This window comes from Corylus avellana, chromosome ca3 (assembly GCF_901000735.1).
Source record: "Corylus avellana chromosome ca3, CavTom2PMs-1.0".
Taxonomy (NCBI): domain Eukaryota; kingdom Viridiplantae; phylum Streptophyta; class Magnoliopsida; order Fagales; family Betulaceae; genus Corylus; species Corylus avellana.
The window spans coordinates 5,969,378-5,982,962 of record NC_081543.1 but is presented as its reverse complement, the minus strand read 5'-3'; the positions used below and the strand labels follow the sequence as shown (position 1 = coordinate 5,982,962).

General features: G+C 35.6%; 2 protein-coding genes across 2 annotated transcripts; both read left to right on the top strand.

Annotated features, from left to right (window-relative positions):
- The first annotated feature begins 1,095 nt into the window (after positions 1–1,095).
- LOC132175820 (uncharacterized) lies at positions 1,096–3,630 on the top strand. The gene has a single exon (XM_059587880.1). The coding sequence runs from the start codon at positions 1,610–1,612 to the stop codon at positions 3,263–3,265; it is 1,656 nt and encodes a 551-aa protein (XP_059443863.1). The 5' UTR covers positions 1,096–1,609; the 3' UTR covers positions 3,266–3,630.
- A 3,902-nt stretch (positions 3,631–7,532) lies between these two features.
- On the top strand, positions 7,533–12,978 carry LOC132175800 (uncharacterized). Its single transcript, XM_059587857.1, has 4 exons — positions 7,533–7,958; positions 8,562–9,005; positions 10,921–11,103; positions 12,324–12,978. Exons 1-4 carry the CDS (start codon positions 7,614–7,616, stop codon positions 12,852–12,854), a joined length of 1,503 nt encoding a protein of 500 aa, XP_059443840.1. The 5' UTR covers positions 7,533–7,613; the 3' UTR covers positions 12,855–12,978.
- The last annotated feature ends 607 nt before the right edge of the window (positions 12,979–13,585 follow it).

Below are 13,585 nucleotides of genomic sequence, written 5' to 3'. Positions count from 1 at the left end.
AAAGTTGAATCTACCAAAATCTAGACCAATTATGTCAAGAAGATTAACAGAGGTAATTTCTCAACAATTTATTACATATTGCTGAGATTGAATTCTTGACTGGACTTACAAGGAAAGAAAACCTTTAGAGGATGGCTTTTTTATTATTTTACTTCCAATAATGAAAATTCTCTGGATATGCCAGGAAAAAAAATAGTTGCCCACTTGGCATGGTAGAATGCATGGTGAATTTTCAACAGAATGACCTCATATTGAAGATGGTTCCCATGTCTTCTTGTTCCATCCAATAGATATTTTCAAAGGCTACCTACTCAACATAATTTATTCCATCCTTGCTTAGAGAAATAGCATGATCATTTTGGCCATTGGAGCAAAGATCATTTGATGATTCTTTATTCCCATGACATTAGTTGAATAAACCCTAAAAAAAAAAAAAAAAGAAAAAAAAAAAGAAAGACTTGGGCTGCATGATCCAAACATGCCAAGATAAAGCTGCACTAGTACAAAATCTTGTATTGCATAGCTTGTAACACCCCCTAAAACACCCTTGGGACGATTCGTAATGTTATATATATCGTACCGCTTGACAATGACTAATTTAAGAGTAGATCGGCATTATAATAGCATTGCTCATTTTATTATTAGATTATGGTAGAGGTAGAGTGCTATAGCATTAGCATGCTTTGCTTGGAAACTGAAGGAACTGGTTTGAGGATAAGTTGGGGGACCCAGCAATGGAAATCTTTTTTATTTGTTTGGGAAAAGAAAAAGAAAAAAAAAAAAATGTATATATATATATATATATAAAGGAGAAAATCCAAAAGAATAACGGCCGGAGAGTGGAACCTTTCACTTGAGGTGTGTGTGGGAGAGAGGGTATTCCATTATAGCAAGACAAAGGAAGGAATAGTTAAGGAAGGAAGTTAGTTTGAGTAGGTTGCTCTCCCAGATGGGTGCTCAACTGGACAAATCTGAGGCCGTTGGATTGGGAGTGGCGTAGGATCCTCGGTTGAGTACACGTGCTGCTGCTATCTTTCCACTCCTTTACCTCTTTCTCTTTTATCTTTGCTTCCATGCATGGATTTCTCCTCCAAATATAGTCAATCTTTGAGAGAGAAACTAGTGAGATAAAAGAGAAACAAGCGCTCGCTCGCTCACTTAGGTCCTTTTAATTTTTCTTCATTGCCTTGTTCATCGCCATCATTAGCAACAAAGGTAACAGAACCTCCACCTTGTGCAAGTTTGATTTTTTCTTCATATTTCAACTACCCAAGAAACAGCTGCTTCAATTCGCAGAGATAAAGCTAATATACTACACATTTACTACGCCTCTCCTTTTCCTCCTTTTCTTGGGCTTCAGATCTTGTTTTTTTTTTTTTTATCTACAATTCTGTGAATTCCGAGATGGGTTCTTCTCTGATTAGCTCGGAAAGCAAGAAACCGTGATCTGACACGGTTTTCCAACCAGATTTGAGCTTTCACCTTGATTTTCTGATCTGGGTCTTCTTCTCTTTTCCTTGTGGTCCTCTGTTTGATTACCCTTTGGCTTTTTTTTTAGCATTGTTGCTCTGATCTGTGTTTTCCTTTTGCAAATTGTAATTCTAATTCAATGGAGGAAGGTCGAGGAGGATTAAAGCACGTATGCAAGTTCTGCAGCAAGCGCTTCCCCTGTGGTAGATCATTGGGCGGTCACATGAGGTCTCATTTGACCATTAATTCGACAGAAACAGAGGAAAAACTGAGCAAAATAAAAGTCTCCTCTTTCAACAATGGTAGAAACCAGACTAATGCTGAGATGGGTTTGGAAGCTGGGATTTACACTGGTTATGGCCTTAGAGAGAACCCCAAGAAGACTAGGAGGCTTGCTGATTCAAGCGAAGAGACTTCGCTCTATGAAAAGTTATGCAAAGAATGTGGTAAGAAGTTTCTTTCTTGGAAAGCTCTGTTTGGTCACATGAAATGTCACTCAGAGAAAGAAAAAGGTTGTATTAGCTTGGAGGATCAAGACTCGTGGATCAGTGCTAGCCACAAGCTCGTCATGGACAGCCAATCCGACAATGAATCCGACAATCCAAGTCGGAGGAGGAGATCGGAAAGAAGAACAAGGTACATGGCAACTGCAACCTCTTCTTCTTTCTCTATAGCCAATGGTAATTCCTCCTCTGTTTCTGATATTGAGCAAGAACAAGAAGAGGTTGCTATGTGCTTGATGATGCTTTCTAGGGATGTGGGTCATTGGGGTGGTTTGAATTCTGCTGCAGAGTCTTCTGATAATAATTCTGTCTACTTAGAAGCTCTTGAATCTTTTCAAACTAACCGGATTTCTAAAATCGATGGCAAGACTTTTGTCTGCAATGGTAGTGAAACTGTGAAAGTGAAGAAATTTAGTGATAAGAATTCTGAGGATCTCAAAGGGAGAAGGTCAGAATTCTGTGCTCCTGGCAATTCCAGAAGTCGCTCTAGAAAGAACAAAGCTGAAGCTTCCACTGATGGGTTTTTCAAGAATGATCATTTCGGATTTGAGGATTCTGAAGTTGAATTGGGGAAGAATTTCTCCAAGGAAACTGCATTAAGTCAAGCTCAATTGGCTTCAATCAAGTTTAACTCAAGCAAGAGAAAGTTCCTTGATTCCTATGATCCTGAATTGAGGTCAGAGTCCTTGAAAACTTTGACTACCAATTCTATGGATTCTGAAATCTGCAAGAATTCCAATAAGAGGAGTAAATTTGAGTGTACTACTTGCAACAGAACCTTCCACTCATACCAAGCTCTTGGTGGGCACAGAGCTAGCCATAAAAAGATCAAAGGTTGCTTTGCTTCAAAAATTGAGAGCAGTGAAAATAGCATAGAAACTGTTCAACACTCTCCTCACCCTACAGCCGATAGTAAGCTCATCAAGTTCTGCAAAAATGAGAACCCCATTGACCAAGAAATACCAGCTGGTTGTGCTGAAAAGAGACAGAAAACTACAGGGTCCAAGAAGAGTAATAAGGGGCATGAGTGCCCAATTTGCTTCAAAGTTTTTCCATCAGGCCAAGCCTTGGGAGGTCACAAAAGATCCCACTTGGTTGGTGGCTCTGAGGCTAGAAACAATGCCACCATTGTAATCCAGAAGGCAGCGGCTCCAGAAACTCGGGACTTCCTTGATCTCAATCTCCCTGCTCCTGTCGAAGAAGAGAGCAATAATGGTCGTGTCGGGTTCGCGCCGTGGTGGGTAGGAAGCACCCACAAGCACGAGGCCCTAGTCGGTTTGATCTCTAACTGAATTTTTCTTAGTCCTGGCTGTGTGACGCCGGACAAATAAAAGAAAAGAAAGATAAATTTCACGTTGAACAGACTCTCACCGCCGAAACAAAGAGGAGTCGCACAAAGTGTACACACAAGTTTTTTCTGGACACTATTCCATTAATTCTTTACAAGATTCAAGCATTGCCAAGCTCACTGCCTTCAACTAGGCCTTCTGCAGACTTCATCTGATAAGTTTTTGTCAAACACTTCTTTCCTATATGCCTATATGTTTTACCTTTTCTTTTAGGTTATAGAATAAGCTCATCAATGTGTTTCAGTTTCACCTTGAAACTTCAAATACTGTAACAACTTGGTTTTTTTCTTTCTTCTATATATTTCTTCTCATATATACTTCTACCAGCAATGTAGAACACCCTCTTTATGTAAAAGTCTTTGTGTGTTTGGGGTAATTATTTTTTCTTGCCATCAAAGAGAGAATGAGTGAAGTGTTGAATTTTTTTTTTTTTTTTTTAAATAATAATAATAATAAAAGGAGTAATTTTATAATGCACATAAAGAAGGCATGTGAGCTGAAGGTGGTTGTTTAGTCACCCACCATACAACATGACTACCCATCTCACTCTCCTCTTTGCTTATACAATACAAGTGGCGTTATTAAAAGCCTATGCTCAGTTGAAAAAAAAAATATAATCAAATATTCATTTTTTTCTTTAAAGGCAAAAGAGAGAATGGACCACAGCCGGCAATAAGTCTGGAGTTATTTCCGGAAGATAAAGCCGGTACAAGCGGCTTCTGTGTGTTGGACACATCATAGTATTTCATGACAAACTATCAAACACTTGGACAAATTATAAGAAAACTCAAAAAAAATTTACTATTGTTTTTAGGTGGATCAAGCACGCCACAACTTTGGCCCCTATATATGGTCTCACCATAAATGTTGCAAGATAACAAAATAAATAAATAAATAAATAAAGTCTCCAAGTTGGGTACGACTAACATGTTAGAATATTGATTAAGATTGTAATATTAGGAGGATATGATCTTTTTACAAACTGGGTTGTAGGAATTTTTTAAATTCGATCTTTAAAAGTGTTATATGTCTCTTAAACATGTGAGAAATACTTTGAAATTTGTGCTTATGCTGGAAACAACATTTTTATATTACAACTATCACACAACGCTAATGTGGCAGTCCCAACCGATTATCGATTGTTTTTTTTTTTAACAAAGACTGATTCAAGGTTTTGTTGGGACTGAACTGTGGAATAGTTGTGAAATAAAAATGTGATTTATAACAGTACTCATTAATTAACGAGTAATGCTAGAAACTATATTTTTATATTACAACTATTTCACAATCTTTGATGTGACCGTTTCAACAAACTTTTGGATTATTTTTTTTTTTTTTTAACAATAACTGATCGAAGGGTTGGTTAGAACTGTCACACCAGCATTATAGGATAGTTGTGAGATAAAAATGTGATTTCTAGCTTAATTAGATAATTAAAATTTTCAGTTACAAAGTTTTTTTTTTTTTTTTTTTTTTTGGGCAAAAAAAAAAAAGTGGTTGTTTCAGTAGGCTCTAGTAGCTGGCAGTTGGTGCCACTTTGTCAAGTAGTACAAAGAACTAACTACCAAGAAAGCTTTGCATATATTGGCTTCCCTTTCATCAACCTCAAGGCTACTTTTGGTCAAACATGGACAGGAGAGATGCTTGCGTCACCTTCCGTCTCACACATTGTCTCCCACGTCCACGTCAGACTTGCAAAAATCTAAATAAAGCAATCCCTTACCCAACACACACCCACAAAAAAAAAAAAAAAAACAAAACAAAAGGTATGAATGAGACGTGGCATAATATAATTGTTCCTTAAGACGTGAGAAGTATGTCATCAAGTGTTGTGACTTTTTTGGATCCAAGCAAGAATCATACTGTTTATGTTGATCGTGTGAAGTTTGAGTCAACTTTAAACCAAAATCAACTTGGTTTTATGAAAATTGATTTTTATTTTTTATTTTTATCAACCCAATTCATGGGATATGAATATATGATAGAATATAGTTAAATTTTTACACAAACTTTACACAGACTAATGTAACGTGTTTTAATTAATTATCAGTCTCTTAAAAAATCACACAAAAGTACTAACCATTTACAACACGTTACATCGACTGATATAAAAAATTTAGTGTAAAAAGTAACATTACTCTTAAAGCAAAGATTATAAGATCGAGTCCTAACTTTATAGTTCATCTCCAATTCATCAACTATTCCATATTTACCAAAAGTGTCTTAGCAAATGGAAAATAAAGAAAAGAAAAAAGATTCAACAAAAATCTTGACCCAAAGAAAGATATAAAGAGAGTAATATGAGTTGGACTCTAGGCCAAATGTTACGCCTTGTTTGTTAATCATTTTGAAAACACCATTTTTGTTTTTAAAAGAAAACACTTTTTACTTTTTATTTTATTTTTTTATCAAAGTCTTAACAATAACAATAAACAATTCAAAACACAAAACATATCTCAAATAAAAATAATAATTTTCATTAGTCTCTAAGCAAATAGTTTCCTTAGTCTCTAACCAATTAGTTGATCTCCAACTCTTTTCTTCCCTAACTTTTCTCTCATCTTTCCTTTCTCTATACTCTCTCCCTATTATTTCTCCTTTTTATGGTCCCTCTTTCTCTTTTATCTCTCTCTACACTAATGTCTTCCTCTTTTTCTTTTTTAACAATGGTCCATCTATTGGACATTTGGACTTATAGATTACACTAGCGAAGAGATGGTCTTTCTTATCCTCTGTGGCATATTCCATTGAGCTCAAGTCCACATTCTCTCAACCCATAAGAAAAAAGTGGGGGCAAAGTGGCTAACCCAAGTTTGAACTTATTAGCAAGCCCAAGCTTGCAATTCCACATGGTTAAGATCAATAGATTTAGGTTTGCTTGGTTTGTTCATCGATTCATATTTAATTTTAAATTTTTGGAAAATATGTAGAATCAGTTTGTGTGATTTATCTGATTTGCAATTAGTTTTATGTGGTATCAAACTGAACTCAAAAATCTCTGATGTATGCCATAAAAAAAGAAAAAAAAAGTCCAAATAATCAAATTCCGTTCACTAACTTAATCGGATTTTGATAATGTGAAACGTCAGAACTAATAAAATTGTGACACTTGTCGCATTTAAGTCAATGTCACACTAATGAAATATGTTAAATTAGTGGGCAGAATTTGATTGTATGGATTAAATTTTTTTTGACATACCTCATGGACCTCTAAGTTCATTTTGATATGACGGAGAGTTAATTGTAAATCAAGTAAACCATAAGGAATAATTTTGCATTTCTTCCTAATTTTTTTTTTAAAAAAAAATAATTTTGAATCATTAAATAACTATTTCGCAAGTGCTGAAGTTTTTTTTGGAGTAATGCAAAACATTTCTCTATGTGAGAGTTGTTATATATCTATCTTACTCATATCTTGTCTATGTCTGAGACTGCACCTTTCTTCTTCAAAAACACATTTATTGACTAGGGCGTCGGAGCGGGCTCATCGGTTAATCACCGATGACTCTCTCTAACCTTTTCTTCATTTGTGTAGGCCTTTTTCGTGGTAGGCGGACGTGAGACCATTGTTATCTACTAAAACAGCTTTTGTACTAACAATTTCTTTTGTAAATTTACAATTAAATATGTGAGACTCTATGTGGGTTAAATAAAACATTTCTCAATGGTAAATACTATATTTTAATCTTATAATTGTCCAAAAATATTGATATAACACTCATAATTAATTGTCTTCAAGGGATAGTTTAATTGGTTGGAAACCACGCCTCATGAATATGAGGTCACTAGTTGGAATCTCTCATTTCTTCCCTGATTCAATGATTAAATATTTTTTTTATAAGTCCATACAAGGAGAGGAGAGAGAGTGATTTGAACTGGTGACCTCTGCTTTATTAGGCGTGATCTCCAGATTCCAGCCGATTAAGTTATCCCATTGGAGATAGATTTAATAATTAATTAAAAGTACCACGTGAGCACTGTTAGACAATTGTACGATAAAAATATAATATCTACAATTACTTTATAATTAACTATAGCACTTACAATATAGTTTTTTAGCAGTTCAAATATAATTTTTTTAAAATTTTGTTATGAAAAATTAATTTAGCCGTTCAAATTTTATTATTTTTTATGAAAAAATTAAAATTTGATTTGAACGGTTGGAAAAAGTTAATATAAAATTTAAAGCCACCCGGATTCTACCATGATCGGCCAACAAGCATCCCACAACACGTTACTAGGCTCTGCAAAACTCTCTCTCGCGCTCACCAGATGCGTGTTTGATGTTTCCATGGACTACACCGGCAGATGGTCTTCTCAGCAGCAAACCCCACAAATCCCTAACCTTACCCCTATATTTTCTTCAATTCCGCACGCTCTAATGTACCACCAGCCACCAGAAACCTCCCTCTCCGCCTTGTCATCCCACTTCTCTCACCAACATCCCACCACAAATCCTATCCCTAGCCCTTTTCTATATTTTCCGCAGCCAGTGCTTCCCTCTTCCCTAACCTCTAACCCTGACCTTCACCCACCTGGCACCGATCCCTCTGTCAATTCGTGCTCCTACCCATCAACCCAGGTCGGTTTTCACGGATGGGTTTCTAATCAAGCTGAAGCCATCAGTAATGAAGCTGTAAGTGTCTTTTTTGTTTTGTGCTTGTTTAATTTCTATTGGGTTTAGTCAATTTTGTTTTGTGTGTAAATTTTGGTTTTTTTTTTTTTTTTTAGCTGTTGATGTGAATTTCGGGTTTTTATGTGAAATTTGGCTTTTGTTATATGATGTACTGGTGTTGGTTTGCTTACAAATGGAGTTTGGAGGTGTTTTGTTATGTGGGATTGTGTTAATGAAGACTATAAAGCGGGTTTAGGTTTTTGTGATATACTGCCATTGTCTGACAGATTTGTTTGGGTACTTATGATGAGGATGATTTTCGGGAGAGCGATTGAATTTCAGTTCTGTATGTTGAATGGGCTTTTGGGTGAGTGGAAAAGTGGATAGGGATTATGGTTTTCAATTCTTGTTTCTGGAGTTACTTGAGTAGTATTTCATTATGTGCCATATACATGTGGGAGTGCATGTTTATGGTCACACTCTTGTGAGACATGTTAACGTGACCGATCTCATCTAACTGAACATCGCACGACCCATAAATTCTCTTATGCAGTTATGCATTCCTTGTGAAAAGTTTGAAGTTTACACTATTTGTTTTTGAAACCCATATCCTTTCATTTGCAGGCTATCTGTTCTTTGAGTGAGAATTATAGTGTGTCCACCAATGATGCCTCGGGGATAATTCCACAGCAAACTAAGGTTGTTCAGTCCATGAGGTGTGAGGTCTGCAAAATTGATTGTAATAGCAAAGACGTTTATGAGACACACATAATGGGAAAGAAACACAAGAGGAATTTGCAAGTACAAAATTGTCCAACTAGTGCAATGTTATCAGGCAGCTCTGATATGATAACTGATATAACAACCCAGATAGGCAGTATAGGTGGACAAACAATATTTGGAGCTTCAGGTGTGGCTGCTAGTGAGGAGTTGGAGACAAAGAAACGGAAGCTTTTGGATGGCGGTGCAGTAGTTGATTCTGTCAGGTTTTGCACAATATGCAATGTTGCTTGCAATAGCCAAGAAGTGTTCAATAAACATCTGGCTGGGAAAAAACATGCTTCTCAGGTAAATTAAGCAGTTAACCAGCTTTTTCCAGGATTAAGTTATGTACCATGTTCATCATTTGCTTTGCCTTTTAAGATTCTGCCACCCCTACCACCAACCTCTGTTTTTTTGCTTTTGAGGAAACAAATATTCTTTCGGGGCTTGTGTAAATTATTGGAGTTGATTTTCTTTTGTTGATCTATGATATAAACTTCGTATGCTCAAATCATTTGTTCAAGTCTTCTATTCAAACTTATTCTGGAAATCTGTTTCCTTTTTTTTCTCTCGAAGGTGATTGCCTACCACAACTATTCAATTCATGTTATAAATAGAGAGATAAGATATATGATTTGTAATTGACCCCAAGGGGTAGCTCAATCAGTTGGGGGTTGACCACGCTTCATCAAGCAGAGGTTACTAGTTCGAACTCCTCTTCTCCTCCCTTAGGGGTCAAATTTTTGTTGTTTTTTTTTAAAAAAAAAAGAAAAAAAAAAAAAATTATCTGTAATTGTCATGCTGTATGCTAAAAAAAAAAACTTTCATGTTATATGTAAATAATGATTCATCTTAGGTACATTGAATTATCTTAAGTAGGTCCTCTAGATATTGCATTGCTAGAACTATTATGGGAGTTTCATTTTTAAATGCTTTTGATTTGTGCCATTCAATTGATTTGTAATCACTACTATGTTCCATTTGGTGGAGCTGAGTTGTCTAAGAAGTGCTTGGAGATGGTCTAACTGTCTATCTTGTCAAAAAGGAGAATTTGTAATCTATTTTGGATATCCCTTTCATCTTCCTTCCTTTATTTATTTATTTTTTAATGTAAGGTATAAAAAAGAAAATATATTCATGTCATATGCTACATTTAATCTATTCGAGTTGCTTCCTTTTAGGCCCTGAATTGGCGACGTAACTCTTTCTTGCTATTCAGCATCAGTGTGTATTAAAAACTACTTTTATTATAATCTATGTGGTGCGATGTTACTTAGTACTCTAAGAAGTACTTATGAGGGGTCTATTTTGTCAAAGTAGAAGGCATGCCCGATGAACAAAAAAGTAATAATAGAGGCACACAGACCAATCAATCGTATTGGTCATATTCTTGAATTTGGAATGAAAAGAGGAGTAATATCTAGTTGAGGTGAATCCAGCTTCATTGGAAATCTAACTCAAAATGCTACAAATTATTGTGAAATAGGAGTTTCCAAATTTTGTCGTCTAGAGAAAATGGATTGTACTACACCCTAGTTTAGTGTAATTTAGGTAGACAGTTTGTACCAACCGAAGATGAATTATACTATTCCATTGATTGTGTGTATCTTATTAAGGAATTAGATAGGCCATACCTAGGGAAGACGAATCGTACCGCATCTTAGTGGTTAGGTGGACAGTCCATATTAACCGAAGATGGGTTATACTTATTCCTTAAATGATGTTATTTTCTTGATTACTCGAGTGAGACAAGCTCTATATCATGCATAGTATGAATGTTTCTTATTAAGTTATGATTGACCATTGTTATGCAGTGAGTGGTAAAATCAACCCCCTATTCTTTCTCTTATCACTACTATCTTTATTTTTATGTTTTTACTTTTATGCATTTAGTTATAATTAAAACACAAATCAAATCTCTTCTAAATTAAGAAAAACTTGATAATAACACCCCGCAGTCCTTGAGGTTCGACACCCTCTATATAGCCCTATCCGACAAGGAGTCGTTCTATTGTGAGTGATTAATTTTATTATTGATATATTTTGGTATAAAAAGACCGCATCAGACCTCTTAAAAAATCTGACTGAAGCAAAAGAAGAAAACATTTAGCTTCAAAATTTGATGGATTCAGCCAACAAAACTGAAAAATCCTTGAAGGTAGAAAATAACTCCTTGTCTACTAAGTTGTTTGATATTAACAATGTTGTTGTCAAATTGCAGGACAGGAATCAATTCTTGATGAATAGGATGGATGTAATCAAGGGATCAGAAGATACCCAAAAAGAGGAAACTCTTACAGAATCTCCTTCATCAAAACTGAACACCATTCTGAGCATGCAGAAGTCCTTTGGTGATAAACATGGAATTGGCTATGATCAAACTGCTTCTACTTCAAAAAATATGGTAGCTTAAAAAAATTTGATAAATTTTGTTCATGCTTCACATGTTGAATTGAGTAATATTAGGAATAATGACAAGAATAAAGGTAGGATTACAAATAGGTCTCCTAACTTCCTTGGAATGAGAGGGTCCCGTGGACAAAACTCTCAAATTCATATCAGGAGAATACCTTTTAAGAGACCTATTCCCACTTGCCATCTATGTGGCAAAGTAGGTCATATCCGACCTCACTACAACCGTCTCTCTCACAGATCTCCTGTTAAGGAAAATTCCCAAGAATATGATTTAAGGTTTTGTTTCAAGGGAACATTAACTAGTTAAGTAAGAAATCCTTAACCTTAAAACGGGTGTTTTGTTGGGGTATTATAGCAACAGTTGCATAACCCAATATAGTAATACCCATATTGAGTAGTCCTATCATCCAGAACGCTACATAAATTATTCCTTGATGTTCGGAACTATGGAATAATTTCACCATTTAAAACATAACAAAAACAGGGAAAGGGTGCAAAAACAACAAAATAAAGTTACTACAACACACAATACATGAGCTAGAACACAAATAAATCAATCCACAGAGAGAACTAGCCATGTAACCCCAACACACTCTAAATAGGACCCTGATTACCTTCATTAAGGAAATGATTTGGTTAAGGGTGTTATTGTGGATGAAATTATCAAAAAAAAGGGTGTTATTGTGGATGGCTTTGTTAAGTGTACCCTTTTGCATTTTATAACCACATTTAACTATTGTGTAATCGTGTTGCGCCCTGTTGGGTTTTTGATATATACTTATTTACCTATCAAAAAAAAAATAACCACATTTAACTATTGTTCTGCTCTAAGTTTATATTTTTACTTCGTATGCTGCACCCTCATCTTTTGTTATTTGTGTTCATAGGCTCATAAAAATATGAACTTGCCTTCTCTATGTCTCTTTGCGTTTGTAGTTTGTGCGGTTTGATTTTTGTTATATGCATGGTTTCTCTGTGGTTCTGTTGATATTAGAAAATTATCACCCACTAAATCTCATACACTACACGTACTCTTCATTCATGTTAGTGGTGTATGAGTATGAGGGTGTTTTAGCCACTAAATACACCAATATGATGTACTGATGATTACTTATGGCGTGAGTTATTGGAATTTAGAAATAAAAAGCATAACTGCGAAGGAATCATAATAGTTCTATGCTTCTATAGTACTTTATTTTGGTTATGCAGGCTCGCTTAATAGCTCTTAATGGGGTCGGACCATATATTGCTGCAATCAGGTCTCATGATAGTGGCACTTTCAGAAAATACCCAAAGAAAAACAAGTTTGTTCAATCTGCATGGTGTGAAGTATGCAAAATCAATTGCAACAGCAGTGATATCTACATCAAACACATATCAGGAAAGAAGCACCAGAGGAACCTGGAGAAACTGTCGCAATCAAAGAATGATGCCGGTGCCCCCGCCCCAAATGCTCCACTGGCCTCAACAAAGCCAGTAATTGGACCAATAGAAAATCCGGAGGCCAATAAGGGCAAGAGTGTTGTGCAAAATTCAGGGGAAAAGGTAGCCGAGTCACAGGCATCAGAAGAAGATCTGGAGACAAAGAAACGTAAGATTTTGGGACTTGGAGCAGCAGCCGAAGCTGTTAGGACCTGCACCATATGCAATGTGGTGTGCAACAGCCAGACAGTCTTCAATTCTCATCTTGCTGGTCAGAAGCATGCTACCATGGTGAAGCAATCGCAGGGTCTCAACTAATAACTGCCACCTAAACCTGATTGCTTGGAGACCAAGTATAATTTATCAGGATCATTTTTTCTTTTCAAGATGTTGTACATGCCCCTTTTGTCTTGAAATATTAAGATGTAGCCTTTAGTGTCTCTGTTTTTGTCCTAGTAAGGTTTTTCCCTTAAAAAATGCAACAAAAATCATGATTCTTTGGAATTAAAATTCCTATAATACTACCATGCGTCAATGGTTTCCAATAATTGGTTATAATCTCAAGGGGTTGGCTTAAGTGGTAAGAGCTTGGGTCTTTGTAGTAGTCCATGAGATTCAAAGTTCGAATTTCCTTGAGTGCAAATAATTTCTTGGGGTCAATCCGTAGGCGAAGCCGGATTATTACTCGATTTATGTAGAGGGAGTGCTTTACACGGATTCGAGGTTTACTTGATATAGGTGGGTACGCTTGCATTTGAAGGATTCCCTATTATCAAAAAAAAAAAAAATTGGTTGTGTTATTTCTAGGTCATTGTTGGGTTTATTGGCAAAACATTTTTAGAGGGTTTTTTATTTATTATTTTTTTATTTTAAGTATTTTAATTTGATATAACGGTGAAGGGTTAAATACCTTATTCCCCCTAAGGTTTAAACTCTTTATTTTTTATTTTTCATAGGTTTTCATTTTTATCATAAGAGGTACCTGTAGTTTTCATAAAGACGGAGATAATACCTCTATTAAAATTCTATCCAAAATTTAATGGAATGCT